The 22,217-nt window shown below is 43.5% G+C and overlaps 1 protein-coding gene across 1 annotated transcript in view; it reads left to right on the top strand.

Annotated features, from left to right (window-relative positions):
• Positions 1 to 904: 904 nt before the first annotated feature.
• Positions 905 to 22,217, top strand: part of LOC139396785 (PIN2/TERF1-interacting telomerase inhibitor 1-like) — a 59,576-nt gene continuing 38,263 nt past the window's right edge. The window contains exons 1-5 of the mRNA XM_071143698.1: positions 905 to 924; positions 1,780 to 1,889; positions 2,175 to 2,267; positions 2,567 to 2,648; positions 7,147 to 7,245. Coding sequence (XP_070999799.1) covers positions 906 to 924; positions 1,780 to 1,889; positions 2,175 to 2,267; positions 2,567 to 2,648; positions 7,147 to 7,245 — 403 coding nt within the window. The 5' untranslated portion in view covers position 905. The remainder of the gene's footprint in view (positions 925 to 1,779; positions 1,890 to 2,174; positions 2,268 to 2,566; positions 2,649 to 7,146; positions 7,246 to 22,217) is intronic.

Below are 22,217 nucleotides of genomic sequence, written 5' to 3'. Positions count from 1 at the left end.
CATAGAGCTAGATAGAGGACTCATTTTTGTATCTGTGCCATTGTAGTTTCTGTGACAGCATGGGCAGCACCATTGAGGCTATCAAAGTAGTCAATTTTGTTCAACTTCATTGGTTGATTGCTCCCAACTCATAGGAATTCCCACCCAGTTGACTACTTTAAAATGGTTGAAGCCCCAATGTCAATGTCCATGCGAAAACAGGTTATAGCCATGATGAGTCCTATCTATCTCCATCGCAGGCACAACGTCACGTTGCACGTTGACTAAGTGTCACTGAACATTCATAACTGACACATGTGCTGTTTCCATCAGGCCTGTCATTATATTTTCTATCCAACATGAACTTCGCTTGCATAAGAAGGTCAAATCAAATCTTATTTGTCACATACACATGGTCAGCAGATGTTAATGCGAGGGTAGCGAAATGCTTGTGCTTCTAGTTCCGACAATGCAGGTCAGATGGAAACCTGGGTTGAGTAAAACCTCTTTCCCTCTGGTTTGATCCAGGCTATTCGTAATCTTTGGGATGTCCCAACCCCTCATTGAAGTTTACATTTAAAATAGTTTAGGTTATAGTTAACGTTGAGGGAGGGTATGGACGTCCCAAGGAGCCCAGATTGCACTGCAATTTGATAGGTATTTGTATAGCGACGCCTTGTCGCCACCTCGTGTTGTAAAACACCATTTACACTTCACTCAGGTAAAAAAACAAACATACATTTGTTATTAGAAGAGAGAAAAATAATCGATTGTAGCTATGTAGATAGCTAAATGACAATCGAAGTATTATGAATCCACAGTGTGTGCATTTAGTTCTCGACAGAGATTAAAAGTAGGTAACATTTTATACAGGCACTTTTAGAGCACCCTTGCGGACTTCCGTCAACGTGTTTAAAGACCCCATCATGTCCATGCTTGCAGAACGTAAGTGCTACTTCGAATGTTTTAGCCAAAATGTTGTGTTTCATACATTAGAGAAACAAAAATACTTGGGTGTGTCATGTTGTCTGAAGAAGTCAACATCGATTTAGTGCAAGTTATGTCTTTAAAAGTGCCTCAGTACATATGTGCGGTTCGAAAGTCTGTCGAGCTAGCTAGCATAATGCTAACCACAATCACATTTAATTACCGGTAACTAGCAAGTTACTAGTAAACATCAACTAGCTCAACAAGTTGAGTGCAACCTAAGTTAATAAATAACGTAGTTTTTTTATTAGGATTAAATGTGTTGGTATATTTACGGTGTCTTGTCTCATTTCTGATCATCACCAATGTGATTAGTTATATAATGTTGCGACCTTTGGACAGCCAGTTAACGTTAGCCAGCTAACTAGTTCTGGTCGAGAATGTTGCTTTTTCCCCCCGATGTTGTTTAGTGACTGGTTTTAATATACTATCGTTACTCGCCGAAGTAAATATATCTTACTTGATTGAGTGCTGACTAACTTGTCTTTGTTGGCAATTTCTCAAGTTCAAGTGGTCAAAAGCAGTTTGTTTCGGGGTTTACCGCTAAACTACCCCTGGGTCCATGCGAATGCATCGGATGATAGTGGGCAAAAGCATGGATCAGATCTACAAGCGAGACCGATTCAGTTTTCTACACGCTACGTACCGCCGTTGTGTCCTTAATAACCAAGGCACTTTACGTTCGAACTGCTCCCAGCCTGTAACGTGTGTTGTCAGGTTGGGTACTGTTGACAGCCTAAAATGTCCGTGCAAATGAACCAATAAAGTAGGTATTGTATTTTTTTAAATTCTAACATGGTTTGTTGTTTTTAGCCCGGAGAAAACAGAAGTGGTCTGTTGACCCGCGGAACAGCGCATGGAGTAAAGACGAGTCCAAGTTCGGCCAGAAGATGCTGGAGCGAATGGGCTGGTCCAAGGGAAAGGTACTGTGGGGTTTGTCTTAGCAAACCACTGATAAACTAACAGTATACTAGTGACGGTATGCCACTGTAGCTCTATCTCAAGACAATTCGTCTTCCTGGGCTTGCATCCTCTCTCCTCGCTTCCTTTTCAACTGTATTGGAGGAGACGGTCCAAGGTCCCAACCCTCTCCAATGCGTTTGGAAAAGGAGGCGAGGAGAGAGGAATCGAGGCGATACAAATTAAAGAGCCTGTATCTAACTGTTTGGGCGTCATTCGGGAATGACATGTTCATCTGTCTCTACCAGGGCCTGGGGAGAACTGAGCAGGGCTCCACAGAACACATTAAAGTCAAAGTGAAGAACAACCAGCTGGGGCTGGGAACCACTGCCAGCCACGAGGTGAGTGGACAACTGGGTTGTGTTCATTAAGGCACACTGTCAACAACTGTTTCCTTATGGGTGAAGTTCAGGGTTTTATTAATTAGTGCACATTGTAGCAAAACGTTTTTCAACAGAAAATGATCATTATCAAGTTTAGGTAGTCCTTTATAGTTCAAGTCAGTTATTTTTCTTATTTTTTTGGTTTCTAGTTAATACGACAAAGAATACTCAAGACTGCAGTGATGTACAGTGTTTTATCAAGGAATGTGTCCTCCCAAGTTATGTCCTAGTTTTGATCTAATTTGTTCTGTTTCCAGGACAACTGGATCGCCCATCAGGATGACTTTAACCAGCTCCTGGCAGACCTCAACAACTGCCATGGTCAAAACACTGCCAATGGTAAATACCCAGACAAACAGAAGGACAGAAGAATATACAACGTGCATTACTCTGTTCATAAACTCACTCGTCGTATATGCGTGACTGACCCACTAGGTGGTGCTGTTGTACCATTCAGGGGAAGGTAGTGGCCCACATTTAGCAGATGTGATTGTGATTGTAGCAAAGTGCTTGTGTTCCTAGCGCCAACGGTGCAGTAATATCTAACGATTCACAACAATTAAGAAATGTATAAATATTAGAACTAGCAATGTCAGTCCAGAGAGAGTGTGTTGGAATGTGTAGACTAGAGGTCGATGTACCTGATGGTTACAATATGGTAACAGACTAGAGGTCGATGTACCTGATGGTTACAATATGGTAACAAGACTAGAGGTCGATGTACCTGATGGTTACAATATGGTAACAAGACTAGAGGTCGATGTACCTGATGGTTACAATATGGTAACAAGACTAGAGGTCGATGTACCTGATGGTTACAATATGGTAACAGACTAGAGGTCGATGTACCTGATGGTTACAATATGGTAACAAGACTAGAGGTCGATGTACCTGATGGTTACAATATGGTAACAAGACTAGAGGTCGATGTACCTGATGGTTACAATATGGTAACAAGACTAGAGGTCGATGTACCTGATGGTTACAATATGGTAACAAGACTAGAGGTCGATGTACCTGATGGTTACAATATGGTAACAAGACTAGAGGTCGATGTACCTGATGGTTACAATATGGTAACAAGACTAGAGGTCGATGTACCTGATGGTTACAATATGGTAACAAGACTAGAGGTCGATGTACCTGATGGTTACAATATGGTAACAGACTAGAGGTCTACCGATTGTGATTTTTCAACGCCGATAACGATTATTGGAGGACCAAAAAAGCCGATACCGATTAATTGCCGATTTAAAAAAAAGATATATATATTTATATTTTTAAATGTATTTGTAATAATGACAATTACAACAATACTGAATGAACACTTATTTTAACTTAATATAATACATCAATAAAATCAATTTAGCCTCAAATAAATAATGAAACGTGTTCAATTTGGTTTAAATAATGCAAAAACAAAGTGTTGGAGAAGAAAGTAAAAGTGCAATATGTGCTATGTAAGAAAGCTAATGTTTAAGTTCCTTGCTCAAAACATGAGAACATATGAAAGCTGGTGGTTCTTTTTAACATGAGTCTTCAATATTCCCAGTTAAGAAGTTTTAGGTTGTAGTTATTATAGCACTATTTCGTTCTCTACCATTTGTATTTCAATAACCTTTGACTACTGGATGTTCTTATAGGCACTTTAGTATTGCCAGTGTAACAGTATAGCTTCCGTCCCTCTCCTCGCTCCTCCCTGGGCTCAAACCAGGAACACATCGGCAACAGCCACCCTCGAAGCAGTGTTACCCATGCAGAGCAAGGGGAACAACTACTCCAAGTCTCAGAGCGAGTGACGTTTGAAACGCTATTAGCGTACACCCCGCTAACTAGCCAGCAATTTCACATCGGTTACACCAGCCTCATCTCGAGAGTTGATAGGCTTGAAGTCATAAACATCGCAATGCTTGACGCACAACGAAGAGCTGCTGGCAAAACGCACTAAAGTGCTGTTTGAATGAATGCTTATGAGCCTGCTGGTGCCTACCACCGCTCAGTCAGACTGCTCTATCAAATCATAGACTTAGTTATAACATAATAACACACAGAAATACGAGCCTTAGGTCATTAATATGGTCGAATCCGGAAACTATCATCTCAAAAACAATACGTTTATTCTTTCAGTGAAATACGGAACTGTTCTGTATTTTATCTAACGGGTGGCATCCATCAGTCTAAATATTCCTGTTACATTGGACAACCTTCAATGTTATGTCATAATTACGTAACATTCTGGCAAATTAGGCGTTTTAACTGTTGCATATACACTGACTCTGCGTGCAATGAACGCAAGAGAAGTGACACAATTTCACTTGGTTAATATTGCCTGCTAACCTGGATTTCTTTTAGCTAAATATTCAGGTTTAAAAATATATACTTCTGTGTATTGATTTTAAGAAAGGCATTGATGTTTATGGTTAGGTACACATCGCACCACATCGATTATATGCAACGCAGGACACACTAGTTAACTACACATGGTTGATGATATTACTAGTTTAACTAGTGATTATGATTGATTGATTGATGTTTTTTTTATAAGAGAAGTTTAATGCTAGCTAGCAACTTACCTTGGCTTACTGCATTCGCGTAACAGGCAGGCTCCTCGTGGAGTGCAATGAGAGGCAGGTGGTTTTAGCGTTGGACTAGTTAACTATAAGGTTGCAAGATTGAATCCCCCGAGCAGACAAGGTGAAAATCTGTCGTTCTGCCCCTGGACGAGGCATTTAACCCACCAGTCCTAGGCCGTCATTGAAAATAAGAATGTGTTCTTAACTGACTTGCCCTAGTTAAATAAAGATTAAATAGAGGTGTAAAATAAAAAATTGGCCAAATCGGTTTCCAATAATACAGATTTCCGATTGTTATGAAAACTTGAAATCGGCCATTCCAATTAATCGCTCACCCTCTAGTATATACATTATGGACAGTATGTAGATATACTACATTTTCTATCTGTAGGATAGAGTAGTGTACATACAGCAATAGGCCTTGACTAGATATGTACAGTATATATGCCAGGTCGCAATTGTAAATGAGAACTTGTTCTCAACTTGCCTACCTGGTTAAATAAAGGTGAAATATACATATGAAAGGGCTCCCGATTGGCGCTGCGGTCTAAGGCACTGCATCTCAGTGCTAGAGGCGTCACTACAGGCCCTGGTTCAAATCCAGGGGTAGGCTGTCATTGTAAATAAGAATTTGTTAACTGACTTGCCTAGTTTAAAATAAACAAATAGGGAGTAGTTACAGGGGAGAGGGGCAATGTCCCCAATCACTGCCCTGGGGCATTGGGATATTTTATTTTAGACCAGTGGAAATAGTGTCTCCTACTGGCTGTCCAACACCACTTCCAGTAGCATCTGGTCTCCCATCCAGGGACCGACCAGGACCAACCCTGCTTAGCGTCAGAGGCAAGCCAACCGTGGGATATACTGCTGGAAAAGTGACCAGGTGTTCCATGATTATGTACACAGGGGGTGCTACTGTGCTATTGTAACATTTACAGGAAAGATGTAGGCCACATGTAGCCCCAAGTATCATTCACTGGGAAGTAGTAGCCCACTAGGGGGGGCTATTGCACCATTCACTGGGAAGTAGTAGCCCACTATTGCACCATTCACAGAAAGGTAGTTGAGGTTAAATGTCACTGTAAGACAATGGGGCTATTGGTTTTCAATCCACTTTTAACTGGTCAATTGGGAGTGCAGAGATGGATGAGAAGAGTGAGATTGTAGATTCCTTGGCACATGTTGACACCATTCATTACATGAAATGGTTAATGTAGTTAATGTAAGCCATATTTAGCAGACATGTATCTAAAGCCACGTACAGAAGCTAGTGTAGTTATGGTTGGTTTGACAAGCTAGAATGGTCGGCCAAAATATAGATTTCCGCCTAAATAGACATACCCAAACAAATGTATTTTTCATGAGATGGCCATAAACAACTGGTAATGTTGCGTAGTTTTATAAATATCTGGAACTTTCTGGTAAGAAGAGGTGTAAATTGCTGAGGTGTCGTCACTTGTGAGAACACAAGCTCAAGTATACAGTACAAATACTATGTAAAAAAAAAAATGTATACGATTTTTTTTTTCTCCCCTACTCAACAAAAGTGGCAATAGGGCTTGAAATGACAAATGCTTAAAAACAATTAAATATATATATATACTTAGTGACAGTACAATGTTGGCACTTTTTCATATACTGACAACACAGAAGAAAATTCTGTATGTCCGCTGAGCGGCACAGAAATACCATGTAAATGTCTGCAAACTCATTACAGCTTTAATCACAAAGTGCTTTCGTTCGTATGTGACCGAGAGAGAAAGTGGTTTTTGTTTCAATCCCATAAAATTATTATTATTTTTTTTTTTTCTTCCTGTTGATAGCACCCCTAAATCTGACTGAGAACATCACATTAAGATGAAACTACTGTACTCTCCTGTTTTCGTTTGCTCTTTGCCAGCGCCGCTGTGAGTTTCAGAGCAGACACAATGGGTCTTTCTGGCATTACAAGGACCGGGACTCTATGATGTTCACAGAGCACTTTGTACACCAAAATGTCAGTCAGAACCGCTCAACGTCAGGTAGCAGCGTAGCCTAGTGGTCAGAGCGTTGGACTTGTAACCGAAAGGTTGTCAGATCGAATCCCCGAGCTGACAAGGTACAAATCTGTCGTTCTGCCTCCTGAACAAGGCAGTTAATCCACTGTTCCTAGGCCGTCATTGTAAAATAATAATTTGTTCTTTACTGACTTGCCTAGTTAAATAAAGGTAAAATGAAAGAAAGATACATGTAGAAGGTTTTGATCGTCATCGTTTTGTTTGTAGAAGCCCCATCGGAGGAGAAACAGCAGGAGAAGTCCTTCAGCCTGGAGGAGAAGTCAAAGACGTCCAGGAAGAGGGTCCACTACATGAAGTTCACCAAAGGTTTTTATGAAATGTTTTATTTAACCAGAGAAGTCACTTTGAGATGGACATGGTTTCATCTGAAAAGGCATCCTAGTGATAACACTGATGGAGTGGCGTTTTCACCTCCGTTGTTTCCCTTCCCCATAGGGCTCTGGTCTAAAGTAGTGCACTATATAGGGAATAGGGCTCTGGTCTATAGTAGTACCACTATATAGGGAATAGGGCTCTGGTCAACAGTAGTGCACTATATATAGGGAATAGGGTGCCATAGGGCCCTTGTCTAAAGTAGTGCCCTATATAGGGAGTAGGGTGCAATGTCAGACCCTGTCACGTGACAGTCAAATTGCCTGTGGTCCAGGAGGCTGAAGGTTACATGGGGGGTCGACCATGAAATCGATTCCAACGGTTACGAATCGCCGCCTAATAATTTTTGCTCAAATTACGTTCTTCTTGCCTTCTGAAAATAACTTTTTTTGTTGTTGTTTTGGTGACCACTGTGTCCTCTCCTTCGGTGTTGAACTAAGCATGTCACCAGGAAATAATCTAGGCCTACCTCTCATTAGTCGGTGCATCGCGTCACGCACCTGTGCAGTTTGCCGAGATCGTCTCGTTGGAGTTGTCCGGCATTCAGAATGACTTATAGATCAATGACCGGCAACATAATTAGACAATCAATGACCGACAGCATAATTAGACGATCAATGACCGGCAGCATAATTAGACGATCAATGACCGGCAGCATAATTAGACGATCAATGTCCGGCAGCATAATTAGACGACATGCTTAGTTCAACACGGAAGGAGAGGAGACAGTGGTCACCAAAAGACGAGAGGTATTTTCAGGTAGAAAGAAAGTAATTTGAGAATGCGTTTGGTGACCATGTTACGTTTTAGATGGGTTTTAGTGTCCGGCAGACCGACGCACTCGTCTCTTAAACATTTGAACAGGAAACCGAAGCGTAACGTTATACAGCCCGACATATTATTCTGACATCAACGCAGTTTCCAAACGTGTCCAGGCGCCAGTTATTTATCTGGACTTGATCTTTCGTGTTGTACTAAATACATAGAAATACAAATCATTGACTTGAATGGGGGGTGGGGGGTTCTATTCATTCCATTTCTTTGCATTTAATCCGATCCGATATCTATTCGTATTTCGGCTAACTTAAACTGATCAGATGTCCAAAAGATGCAGGTTCTCAGAAGAATGACAACTCGCATTTCTTAACAGTCCCGACCTTACAAAAACTATATTTTTTTATTTATTTATCAGACTAAAACATTGATAACATCAGAACACTGTTTTGAGCCCCTGCCAAGGAGGTTGAGAGCGGGGGCTGGGGGGGGGGACATTTTATTGAAGTAGTGAAAGAGCAAAAGGACGTTTGTGTCGGGATAAGAAGACCAAACAGCTAAGATAAATAAACGACTGCTGGACCTGCCGCTGCCACGCCTCTGGGTTCCCAGACGGTTTTCCAGGCTCAAAGCCTTCAGGAGCAACTAGCTTCCCCCCCCCCCCCTAGCCTCTTCATGCGTCTCTCGTGCCTCCCCCAACCATCTCAGGCCCCAGTCCAGTCATGTTCCTAAAGTAAAGCTACCTCCCCTCCCCCAGTTGGCCCGTCTTAGGCCCCAGTCCAGTCATGTTCCTACAGCTACCCCCCTCCCCCACAAGACAGCTGTCTCAGGCCCCAGTCTAGTCATGTTCCTACAGCTACCCCCCCCTAGACAGCTGTCTCAGGCCCCAGTCCAGTCATGTTCCTACAGCTACCTCCCCTCCTCCCCCCCAGTTGGCCATCTCAGGCCCCAGTCCAGTCATGTTCCTACAGCTACCCCCCCCCAAGACAGCTGTCTCAGGCCCCAGTCCAGTCATGTTCCTACAGCTACCTCCCCTCCAGTTGGCCGTCTCAGGCCCCATTCCATTTATGTTCCTACAGCTGTATCCTCTTCCTCCAGCAGGCTCCTGATAACACTGGTTATTTATTGCTTTAAACCTTTCCCCTCCTGTCCTGGCTTTCAAAGCCTCCATCAGGCCTGCTCTCAAGACACACACACTAAACACTCCTGTGAGCGTGTCTGCGAGCGTGTCTGCGAGCGTGTCTGCGGACCAGCTAAGCTAGTTTGCAACGACGCTGGTCCCAGATTTGTGACGGCCTTATCTAAACCTGTATATTTTCGACCTAGACCCATGCCAGGAAGTAAAAGCAGGAAGTGTACCATTCCATCTGTGCTGTGATTTGTTCAGTCAGCTCAACTGACACTACAAAAAAAAATTCCGTTAAAAAATTCCGTTACATGAGCCGTATCATTTGAATGAACATTCCGTTGCATGAGCCGCATCATTTGAATGAACATTCCGTTGCATGAGCCGTATCATTTGAATGAACATTCCGTTGCATGAGCCGTATCATTTGAATGAACATTCCGTTGCATGAGCCGCATCATTTGAATACACATTCCAAAATGACCCAGGAAATGATTGCATCACAATACCAGGCAGCCATTGGGAATGTGCCCGTGAGTTTCACCAGTCAAATTGCCACGGTTAGAGCTAGGTCGCTAATATACAGGTTAAGACAACGTTGTCACAAATCTGGGACCAGCGCCGTTGATCAACTACCAGCTAACTAGCTTGTTCCTCTAAGAGCAAGAGGGGTAGCAGTGCATAATCATTTTTAAGCAGAATGTTTGTATGATTTGGCATATTAAAGACTTAAAAGGCTATCGAAGCCATCCATCCAACCTATTTATTCAGATCCGGCAGTTGAAAGACAATCCATTGGGCCTAGTTATTGTTCATTAGCAACATACTTTTTAGTTTGTGTGCCTATTTTTATTTGACATTTTAAGTATGACCTAAAACTAGAACTGTCTTTTGGGTGTCACTGTTAATTTTTATTTTTTGAAGCTGCAATAAAGCTGCAGTATTTTAAAGCTGCCACCCGACCAAATTCACATAGAAATGTGAGTTTTTAGATCCGTCACTCATTGAGCCTAAGAAGCGGTAGATCTATTCTATATGCTCTATTTCTATGCTTCCCATAATTTTTTGTTTTGTTTTTTGCTTCTTTTTACTTTCGGTTTTGTACACCGGCTTCAAACAGCTGAAAATACAATATTTTTAGTTAGTGTAAAGATATTTCACAGCGGTTTAGATGGTACGACGATTCTGTACACTTTGATTAGGCAAACTAATAACATCTTTTGCAACCAGGAAATAGCTGAGAGATTTCTGTGTATTGCACCTTTTTTTTTTTTTATATATATTTTAATAACATTCTACATGTCCAAAATTATGTGACACAAACTTTTCGTTCCCTGTATTAATGACAGTGTTTCAATATAAGAAGTATTTACTTGTGAAATTAGACATTGATCTTGAACCCTGAAACAATCATGAGATTCAGATTTAGGGAGAGGGGAGGGGTGACGGTAAAGTAAACAGCTGTTGTATATATTATGGATCCACATTAAGCAGCTACTCTTCCTGGAGTCCAGCAAAGTTAAGGTACAAGGTTTTTCTAGAGGGTTTTGAAGTCTCAAACATTACGAAAAGGATAGTCCAAAACTATACAGGCTCATTCCACTGTTATGGTCTTGTGTCCTCGCCAGCTAGGGCGAAGCAGCACGTTGCATCGTTCCACTGTTATGGTCTTGTGTCCTCGCCAGCTAGGGCGAAGCAGCACGTTGCATCATTCCACTGTTATGGTCTTGTGTCCTCGCCAGCTAGGGCGAAGCAGCACGTTGCATCATTCCACTGTTATGGTCTTGTGTCCTCGCCAGCTAGGGCGAAGCAGCACGTTGCATCGTTCCACTGTTATGGTCTTGTGTCCTCGCCAGCTAGGGCGAAGCAGCACGTTGCATCATTCCACTGTTATGGTCTTGTGTCCTCGCCAGCTAGGGCGAAGCAGCACGTTGCATCATTCCACTGTTATGGTCTTGTGTCCTCGCCAGCTAGGGCGAAGCAGCACGTTGCATCATTTCACTGTTATGGTCTTGTGTCCTCGCCAGCTAGGGCGAAGCAGCACGTTGCATCATTCCACTGTTATGGTCTTGTGTCCTCGCCAGCTAGGGCGAAGCAGCACGTTGCATCATTCCACTGTTATGGTCTTGTGTCCTCGCCAGCTAGGGCGAAGCAGCACGTTGCATCATTCCACTGTTATGGTTTTGTGTCCTCGCCAGCTAGGGCGAAGCAGCACGTTCCATCATTCCACTGTTATGGTCTTGTGTCCTCGCCAGCTAGGGCGAAGCAGCACGTTGCATCATTCCACTGTTATGGTCTTGTGTCCTCGCCAGCTAGGGCGAAGCAGCACGTTGCATCATTTCACTGTTATGGTCTTGTGTCCTCGCCAGCTAGGGCGAAGCAGCACGTTGCATCGTTCCACTGTTATGGTCTTGTGTCCTCGCCAGCTAGGGCGAAGCAGCACGTTGCATCGTTCCACTGTTATGGTCTTGTGTCCTCGCCAGCTAGGGCGAAGCAGCACGTTGCATCATTTCACTGTTATGGTCTTGTGTCCTCGCCAGCTAGGGCGAAGCAGCACGTTCCATCATTCCACTGTTATGGTCTTGTGTCCTCGCCAGCTAGGGCGAAGCAGCACGTTGCATCGTTCCACTGTTATGGTCTTGTGTCCTCGCCAGCTAGGGCGAAGCAGCACGTTGCATCGTTCCACTGTTATGGTCTTGTGTCCTCGCCAGCTAGGGCGAAGCAGCACGTTGCATCGTTCCACTGTTATGGTCTTGTGTCCTCGCCAGCTAGGGCGAAGCAGCACGTTGCATCGTTCCACTGTTATGGTCTTGTGTCCTCGCCAGCTAGGGCGAAGCAGCACGTTGCATCATTCCACTGTTATGGTTTTGTGTCCTCGCCAGCTAGGGCGAAGCAGCACGTTGCATCGTTCCACTGTTATGGTCTTGTGTCCTCGCCAGCTAGGGCGAAGCAGCACGTTGCATCGTTCCACTGTTATGGTCTTGTGTCCTCGCCAGCTAGGGCGAAGCAGCACGTTGCATCATTCCACTGTTATGGTCTTGTGTCCTCGCCAGCTAGGGCGAAGCAGCACGTTGCATCGTTCCACTGTTATGGTCTTGTGTCCTCGCCAGCTAGGGCGAAGCAGCACGTTGCATCGTTCCACTGTTATGGTCTTGTGTCCTCGCCAGCTAGGGCGAAGCAGCACGTTGCCTCATTTTACTGTTATGGTCTTGTGTCCTCGCCAGCTAGGGCGAAGCAGCACGTTGCGTCATTTTACTGTTATGGTCTTGTGTCCTCGCCAGCTAGGGCGAAGCAGCACGTTGCCTCATTTTACTGTTATGGTCTTGTGTCCTCGCCAGCTAGGGCGAAGCAGCACGTTGCGTCATTTTACTGTTATGGTCTTGTGTCCTCGCCAGCTAGGGCGAAGCAGCACGTTGCCTCATTTTACTGTTATGGTCTTGTGTCCTCGCCAGCTAGGGCGAAGCAGCACGTTGCGTCATTTGACTGTTATGGTCTTGTGAGTCTCTGGTGCATCTTTTTTTTGGAATGAAAATGGGAGCCAATGGGAGAGATGGACAAATACTATAATATTTTCATCATCCAAACGGACTACATTCTCATTCATAATTATCAAGACATGAGGAGAGTATCAAAAATAGTTTTAAAAGATGCCCTTTGACCTTAATAGAATAGCCTATCTTTAATAGAATAGCCTATCTTTAATAGAATAGCCTATCTTTAATAGAATAGCCTATCTTTAATAGAATAGCCTATCTTTAATAGAATAGCCTACACAGTCAACTTACAATGTGGTATTCTGTTCTTTTGTAATGGCCTGCATTTTCCGTATGATAATGAGACTAAATGAAACGACATAGGACAAATGGATTTTGTAATGTTGTCCTATATTACATTTACTTAGACTGTTAAAATGTAGAGGAGGAAATGGCAGGCATTTTATATAAACGTTGGATTTGCGTGGTCCAAATTTTCATAATAATTTTTGTTTTATAGATGTTTTCTGTTGGTAAGCCTACCCATGTCTCTCCTCCAATGGGAAAGCCTGCTCTCTCCTCCAATGGGAAAGCCTGCTCTCTCCTCCAATGGGAAAGCCTGCTCACTGATGTCAATACCAAAGCTGATAATTGTGCCTTGATTTGAATCTGGAACTCTGTGAATAATGATGACTGAGAGCCCAGTGTGGCCCAGTAGAGAGCCCTTTAGTCAGAGGCTGTTGGTACCTTTGTGTCTCTATATAAATCACAACGGTTCCATTTTCTAATCATTTGACAGTTGGTTTTAACTGAAACGTCGAGCCTTTTACCAGATGTTTTCCCCACCACATTAAATGTTTCATTTTCAGAACTGATCAAATTATATATATAGATCATATATAGTTATAGATAATATATATATTCTATATTTATATGTGTATATATATATATATATATAGATAGATAGATAGATAGATAGATAGATAGATAGATAGATAGAGATATAGATAATATATATATATAGATAATATTCTGAATTGGTCATATAAAGAACAGCTATACGTGATTTCATGAAAATAACTTGATTTCATGAAAGACTCAGACAACAGGCTAAACAGCTGGCTTCACAGTTCCCCTGCCAAATAGGCCTACAAGAAAAGCCAACGTATCTCCACAAAGTTGATTGCGTAAGGGGGTCTGTGCACCGCTTAGTACCTTCCCTTTTGCTCGACAAAAAGACACGTGTGAGACCTAGACTAAAATCACGCCCTATTTCCCTACGTAGTACACTGCTTTTGGGTCCTATGAGCCCTGCCCTGGTCAAAGAATGGTCACTGTATAGGGCAAAGGGTGCTATTTGGGACGTAGCCCCTTAGTTGAGATAAAGAAAAAGATTTATAGTTTTCTATTTTTCCCACTCCCTTTCTAGATGTTTCAACATCATGGCAGGATCTATCGTTAGGCAGGTACTGCAGGTTGCAAATTCTTATTTATAACGACGGCCTATAAACTGCCTTGTTCAGGGGGCAGAACGACAGATTTGTACCTTGTCAGCTCGGGGATTCGATCCAGCAACCTTGCGGTTTACTGGCTCTATGCCCTCACCACTAGGCTACCTCCCAAAATAGGGTGTCATTTAGGATGGAGCCCCAGGTGTTGTCACATTTTAACACGAAGACAGTGTGCGGCTGGAGAGAGTTGTGTTCTTAATAAGGATTCCTTTCATTTAATTTAATTATTGATCCACAGAATCCAGAAGGGCTGGGAATTTTCAGGGAGCTCACGATACTTGGCGATACGATATGTATTGCGATTCGATGTTCCAAACGTATAGCTTACCATTTGTCTTCTGGGACGAGAGCCATGAGAAAATGAGTCGACAATCATGGAAATAAAAGTGCTCGAAAACTAATTGGTTTCCCATTTTTTATTTTTTTAAATAATTAAATTAAAATTCCTCTGGCCTCCATTGATTTTAGTTGTCCTAACCCCTACAAGGGTTAAACTCCAATAACTTTTGAACGGATTACGATCGAGACATGAGGTTTGGACCATTTTGGTTTTCGTAGAGGATTATTTCTAAACATTATTATTGGACACACTACTTCGCTACGCACCCGTGGGGTTTAAGGAGGATGCGTGGGTATACAGCGTATAGCCTCCTCTACAACACTGTGTGTCTGTCAACTAGGCAGCCAGGCCAGGCCAGGTGAAGCCAGGTCAGGTGAAGCCAGGTCAGGTCAGGTGAAGCCAGGTCAGGCCAGGTGAAGCCAGGTCAGGTCAGGTGAAGCCAGGTCAGGTCAGGTCAGGTGAAGCCAGGTCAGGTCAGGTGAAGCCAGGTCAGGTCAGGTCAGGTGAAGCCAGGTCAGGTCAGGTCAGGTGAAGCCAGGTGAAGCCAGGTCAGGCCAGGTGAAGCCAGGTCAGGCCAGGTGAAGCCAGGTCAGGTCAGGTGAAGCCAGGTCAGGTGAGGTCAGGTCAGGTCAGGTGAAGCCAGGTCAGGTCAGGTCAGGTGAAGCCAGGTCAGGTCAGGAGAAGCCAGGTCAGGTCAGGTCAGGTGAAGCCAGGTCAGGTCAGGTGAAGCCAGGTCAGGTGAAGCCAGGTCAGGTCAGGTGAAGCCAGGTCAGGTCAGGTCAGGTGAAGCCAGGTCAGGTCAGGTGAAGCCAGGTCAGGTCAGGTGAAGCCAGGTCAGGTCAGGCCAGGTGAAGCCAGGTCAGGTCAGGTCAGGTCAGGTGAAGCCAGGCCAGGTCAGGTGAAGCCAGGTCAGGTGAAGCCAGGCCAGGCTAGGTGAAGCCAGGCCAGGCTAGGTGAAGCCAGGCCAGGCTAGGTGAAGCCAGGCCAGGCTAGGTGAAGCCAGGCCAGGCTAGGTGAAGCCAGGCCAGGCCAGGTGAAGCCAGGCCAGGTGAAGCCAGGCCAGGTCAGGTCAGGTGAAGCCAGGTCAGGTCAGGTCAGGTCAGGTGAAGCCAGGTCAGGTCAGGTGAAGTCAGGTCAGGTGAAGCCAGGCTAGGTGAAGCCAGGCCAGGTGAAGCCAGGACAGGTGAAGCAAGGCCAGGTGAAGCCAGGTCAGGTGAAGCCAGGCCAGGCTAGGTGAAGCCAGGCCAGGCTAGGTGAAGCCAGGCCAGGCTAGGTGAAGCCAGGCCAGGCTAGGTGAAGCCAGGACAGGTGAAGCCAGGACAGGTGAAGCAAGGCCAGGCGAAGCCAGGCCAGGTGAAGCCAGGTCAGGTCAGGTCAGGTGAAGCCAGGTCAGGTCAGGTCAGGTGAAGTCAGGTCAGGTGAAGCCAGGTCAGGTCAGGTGAAGTCAGGTCAGGTGAAGCCAGGCTAGGTGAAGCCAGGCCAGGTGAAGCCAGGACAGGTGAAGCAAGGCCAGGTGGAGCCAGGTCAGGTCAGGTGAAGCCAGGTCAGGTCAGGTCAGGTGAAGTCAGGTCAGGTGAAGCCAGGTCAGGTCAGGTGAAGCCAGGTCAGGTCAGGTGAAGCCAGGTCAGGTCAGGTGAAGCCAGGTCAGGTCAGGTGAAGCCAGGTCAGGTCAGGTCAGGTGAAGTCAGGTCAGGTGAAGCCAGGTCAGGTCAGGTGAAGTCAGGTCAGGTGAAGCCAGGCTAGGTGAAACCAGGCCAGGTGAAGCCAGGACAGGTGAAGCAAGGCCAGGTGGAGCCAGGTCAGGTCAGGTCAGGTGAAGCCAGGTCAGGTCAGGTCAAGTGAAGTCAGGTCAGGTGAAGCCAGGTCAGGTCAGGTGAAGCCAGGTCAGGTCAGGTCAGGTGAAGCCAGGTCAGGTCAGGTCAGGTGAAGCCAGGTCAGGTGAGGTCAGGTCAGGTGAAGCCAGGTCAGGTCAGGTCAGGTGAAGCCAGGTCAGGTCAGGTCAGGTGAAGCCAGGTCAGGTCAGGTCAGGTGAAGCCAGGTCAGGTCAGGTGAAGCCAGGTCAGGTCAGGTGAAGCCAGGTCAGGTCAGGTGAAGCCAGGTCAGGTCAGGTGAAGCCAGGTCAGGTCAGGTGAAGCGAAGCCAGGTCAGGTCAGGTCAGGTGAAGCCAGGTCAGGTCAGGTCAGGTGAAGCCAGGTCAGGTCAGGTCAGGTGAAGCCAGGTCAGGTCAGGTCAGGTGAAGCCAGGTCAGGTCAGGTGAAGCCAGGTCAGGTCAGGTCAGGTGAAGCCAGGTCAGGTCAGGTCAGGTGAAGCCAGGTCAGGTCAGGTCAGGTGAAGCCAGGTCAGGTCAGGTGAAGCCAGGTCAGGTCAGGTGAAGCCAGGTCAGGTCAGGTGAAGCGAAGCCAGGTCAGGTCAGGTGAAGCCAGGTCAGGTCAGGTGAAGCCAGGTCAGGTCAGGTGAAGCCAGGTCAGGTCAGGTGAAGCCAGGTCAGGTCAGGTGAGGCCAGGCCAGGTCAGGTGAAGCCAGGCCAGGTCAGGTGAAGCCAGGTCAGGTGAGGCCAAGCCAGGCCAGGTGAAGTGAGGCCAGGCCAGGTGAAGCCAGGCCAGGCCAGGTGAAGCCAGGCCAGGTGAAGCCAGGTCAGGTGAAGCCAGGCCAGGTGAAGCCAGGCCAGGTGAAGCCAGGCCAGGTCAGGTGAAGCCAGGCCAGGCCAGGTGAAGCCAGGCCAGGCCAGGTGAAGCCAGGCCAGGCCAGGTGAAGCCAGGTCAGGTGAAGCCAGGTGAAACCAGGCCAGGTGAAGCCAGGTGAAGCCAGGCCAGGTGAAGCCAGGTGAAGCCAGGCCAGGTGAAGCCAGGCCAGGTGAAGCCAGGTGAAGCCAGGCCAGGTGAAGCCAGGTGAAGCCAGGCCAGGTGAAGTCAGGCCAAGTGATGCCAGGTCAGGCCAAGTGATGCCAGGTCAGGCCAAGTGATGCCAGGTCAGGCCAAGTGATGCCAGGTCAGGCCAAGTGATGCCAGGTCAGGCCAAGTGATGCCAGTTCAGGCCAGGTGAAGCCAGGTCAGGCCAGGTGAAGCCAGGTCAGGCCAGGTGAAGCCAGGCCAGGCCAGGTGAAGCCAGGCCAGGTGAAGCCAGGCCAGGTGAAGCCAGTATTGCAGTTACACTCTCATATCAGTCACCTCCACAGCCTGACAGCTGATAAATGGTTGGACAAATGATAAAAGTGGGTTACTGGTTTATGCTGTGGGGTCGGACACACTAGGCCTGGAGCTGGAGTGTGTCCTAAATGGCCTGTGCAGCAGAGAGCCTGGGTCTGGGCAGAGGAGAGGAGTGGCCGCTGCCTTTCTCCGCTAACGAAGGCCATCAATCCCGAACAAGGACAAGACATCAATAACAACAGACCGGAGAGACAGCTTTTTTGAAGCCAGGGAGTGTAGTCATAAAGAATCTCTCCGTAGCCTGTGGGCTCAGATACACTGTGCCTGGATGTGAGTAGAGGCTCGGTTGATATAGCAGAGACGCCGCCGGTACCTTTCCCCACAAATGAAACGAAGGCCATCGATCCTGAACACTGGGTTGAAACCGTGAGGGAGAGCAGTCCAGCCAGGACAATCCAGCCCAGCTCAGCCAGGACAGGGCATCAACAACAGACCAGCAAGATACGTTTTGCTACTGTAGGCAGCGTTAGCTAGCGCTAGTTCAGATGTAACTGCGCCAAAACGCTGGTATTTTTCATCCTATAGATTGTTCTCCATCTTTTTAAATAGTGAGCCAACATGTTTTCAGGTAATTTTTTTTCTCCATGAATGTGAACAATATGTTTGGAACATCACATTTTAAATCACAGCAACGAATCACACTACATATAGAATCACGAGAATCACACTGCATATAGAATCACACTACATATAGAATCATGAGAATCACACTACATATAGAATCACACTACATATAGAATCACACTACATATAGAATCACGAGAATCACACTGCATATAGAATCACACTACATATAGAATCATGAGAATCACACTACATATAGAATCACGAGAATCACACTGCATATAGAATCACACTACATATAGAATCACACTACATATAGAATCATGAGAATCACACTACATATATAATCACACTACATATATAATCACACTACATATAGAATCAAACTGCATATAGAATCACACTACATATAGAATCACACTACATATAGAATCATGAGAATCACACTACATATAGAATCAAACTGCATATAGAATCACACTACATATAGAATCACACTACATATAGAATCATGAGAATCACACTACATATAAAATCACACTGCATATAGAATCACACTGCATATAGAATCACACTGCATATAGAATCACACTGCATATAGAATCACACTGCATATAGAATTACACTACATATAGAATCAAACTGCATATAGAATCACACTACATATAGAATCACACTACATATAGAATCATGAGAATCACACTGCATATAGAATCACACTGCATATAGAATCACGAGAATCACACTGCATATAGAATCACACTACATATAGAATCACGAGAATCACACTACATATAGAATCACACTGCATATAGAATCACGAGAATCACACTGCATATAGAATCACACTACATATAGAATCACACTACATATAGAATCATGAGAATCACACTACATATAGAATCACACTACATATAGAATCACACTGCATATAGAATCACGAGAATCACACTGCATATAGAATCACACTACATATAGAATCACACTACATATAGAATCATGAGAATCACACTACATATAGAATCACAATACATATAGAATCACACTACATATAGAATCAAACTGCATATAGAATCACACTACATATAGAATCACACTACATATAGAATCACACTACATATAAAATCACACTGCATATAGAATCACACTGCATATAGAATCACACTACATATAGAATCACACTACATATAGAATCACACTGCATATAGAATCACACTGCATATAGAATCACACTACATATAGAATCACACTACATATAAAATCACACTGCATATAGAATCACACTACATATAGAATCACACTACATATAAAATCACACTGCATATAGAATCACACTACATATAGAATCACACTACATATAAAATCACACTGCATATAGAATCACACTGCATATAGAATCACACTACATATAGAATCACACTACATATAAAATCACACTGCATATAGAATCACACTACATATAGAATCACACTACATATAGAATCACACTACATATAAAATCACACTGCATATAGAATCACACTACATATAGAATCACACTACATATAAAATCACACTGCATATAGAATCACACTGCATATAGAATCACACTACATATAGAATCACACTACATATAGAATCACACTACATATAGAATCACACTACATATAGAATCACACTACATATAGAATCACACTACATATAGAATCATGAGAATCACACTGCATATAGAATCACACTACATATAGAATCACACTACATATAGAATCATGAGAATCACACTGCATATAGAATCACACTGCATATAGAATCACGAGAATCACACTGCATATAGAATCACACTACATATAGAATCACGAGAATCACACTACATATAGAATCACACTGCATATAGAATCACACTACATATAGAATCACACTGCATATAGAATCACGAGAATCACACTACATATAGAATCACGAGAATCACACTACATATAGAATCACGAGAATCACAATGCATATAGAATCATTAGAATCACTATATATATATATATAGAATCACAATACATATAGAATCACGAGAATCACAATGCATATAGAATCATGAGAATCACAATGCATATAGAATCATTAGAATCACAATGCATATAGAATCATGAGAATCACACTGCATATAGAATCACGAGAATCACACTACATATAGAATCACGAGAATCACACTGCATATAGAATCACGAGAATCTCACTGCATATAGAATCACACTGCATATAGAGTCACGAGAATCACACTGCATATAGAATCACGAGAATCACACTGCATATAGAATCACGAGAATCACACTGCATATAGAATCACGAGAATCACACTACATATAGAATCACACTGCATATAGAATCACACTACATATAGAATCACGAGAATCACACTACATATAGAATCACGAGAATCACACTGCATATAGAATCACACTGCATATAGAATCACACTGCATATAGAATCACGAGAATCACACTGCATATAGAATCACACTACATATAGAATCACACTACATATAGAATCACACTACATATAGAATCACACTGCATATAGAATCACACTACATATAGAATCACACTACATATAGAATCACACTGCATATAGAATCACACTACATATAAAATCACGAGAATCACACTGCATATAGAATCACACTGCATATAGAATCACACTGCATATAGAATCACACTACATATAGAATCACGAGAATCACACTGCATATAGAATCACACTGCATATAGAATCACACTGCATATAGAATCACGAGAATCACACTGCATATAGAATCACACTACATATAGAATCACACTACATATAGAATCACACTGCATATAGAATCACACTACATATAGAATCACACTACATATAGAATCACACTACATATAAAATCACACTGCATATAGAATCATGAGAATCACAATGCATATAGAATCATGAGAATCACAATGCATATAGAATCATGAGAATCACAATGCATATAGAATCATTAGAATCACAATGCATATAGAATCACGAGAATCACACTACATATAGAATCACACTGCATATAGAATCACGAGAATCACACTGCATATAGAATCACGAGAATCACACTGCATATAGAATCACACTACATATAGAATCACGAGAATCACACTGCATATAGAATCACGAGAATCACACTGCATATAGAATCACACTACATATAGCATCATGAGAATCACAATACATATAGAATCATGAGAATCACAATGCATATAGAATCATGAGAATCACAATGCATATAGAATCATGAGAATCACAATGCATATAGAATCATTAGAATCACAATGCATATAGAATCATGAGAATCACAATGCATATAGAATCACAATACATGCAGAATCATGAGAATCACAATGCATATAGAATCATGAGAATCACAATGCATATAGAATCATGAGAATCACAATGCATATAGAATCATGAGAATCACAATGCATATAGAATCATGAGAATCACAATGCATATAGAATCATTAGAATCACAATGCATATAGAATCATTAGAATCACTATATATATATAGAATCACAATACATATAGAATCACGAGAATCACACTGCATATAGAATCACACTGCATATAGAATCACACTGCATATAGAATCACACTGCATATAGAATCACGAGAATCACAATGCATATAGAATCATTAGAATCACTATATATATATATATATATATAGAATCACAATACATATAGAATCACGAGAATCACAATGCATATAGAATCATGAGAATCACAATGCATATAGAATCATTAGAATCACAATGCATATAGAATCATGAGAATCACAATGCATATAGAATCACGAGAATCACACTACATATAGAATCACGAGAATCACACTGCATATAGAATCACGAGAATCTCACTGCATATAGAGTCACGAGAAT

This window comes from Oncorhynchus clarkii, unplaced genomic scaffold (genome assembly GCF_045791955.1).
Source record: "Oncorhynchus clarkii lewisi isolate Uvic-CL-2024 unplaced genomic scaffold, UVic_Ocla_1.0 unplaced_contig_10271_pilon_pilon, whole genome shotgun sequence".
In the NCBI taxonomy this organism is placed as follows: Eukaryota; Metazoa; Chordata; class Actinopteri; order Salmoniformes; family Salmonidae; genus Oncorhynchus; species Oncorhynchus clarkii.
The sequence above is the reverse complement of the archived record's forward strand: the minus strand, read 5'-3'. Positions and strand labels throughout refer to the sequence as shown.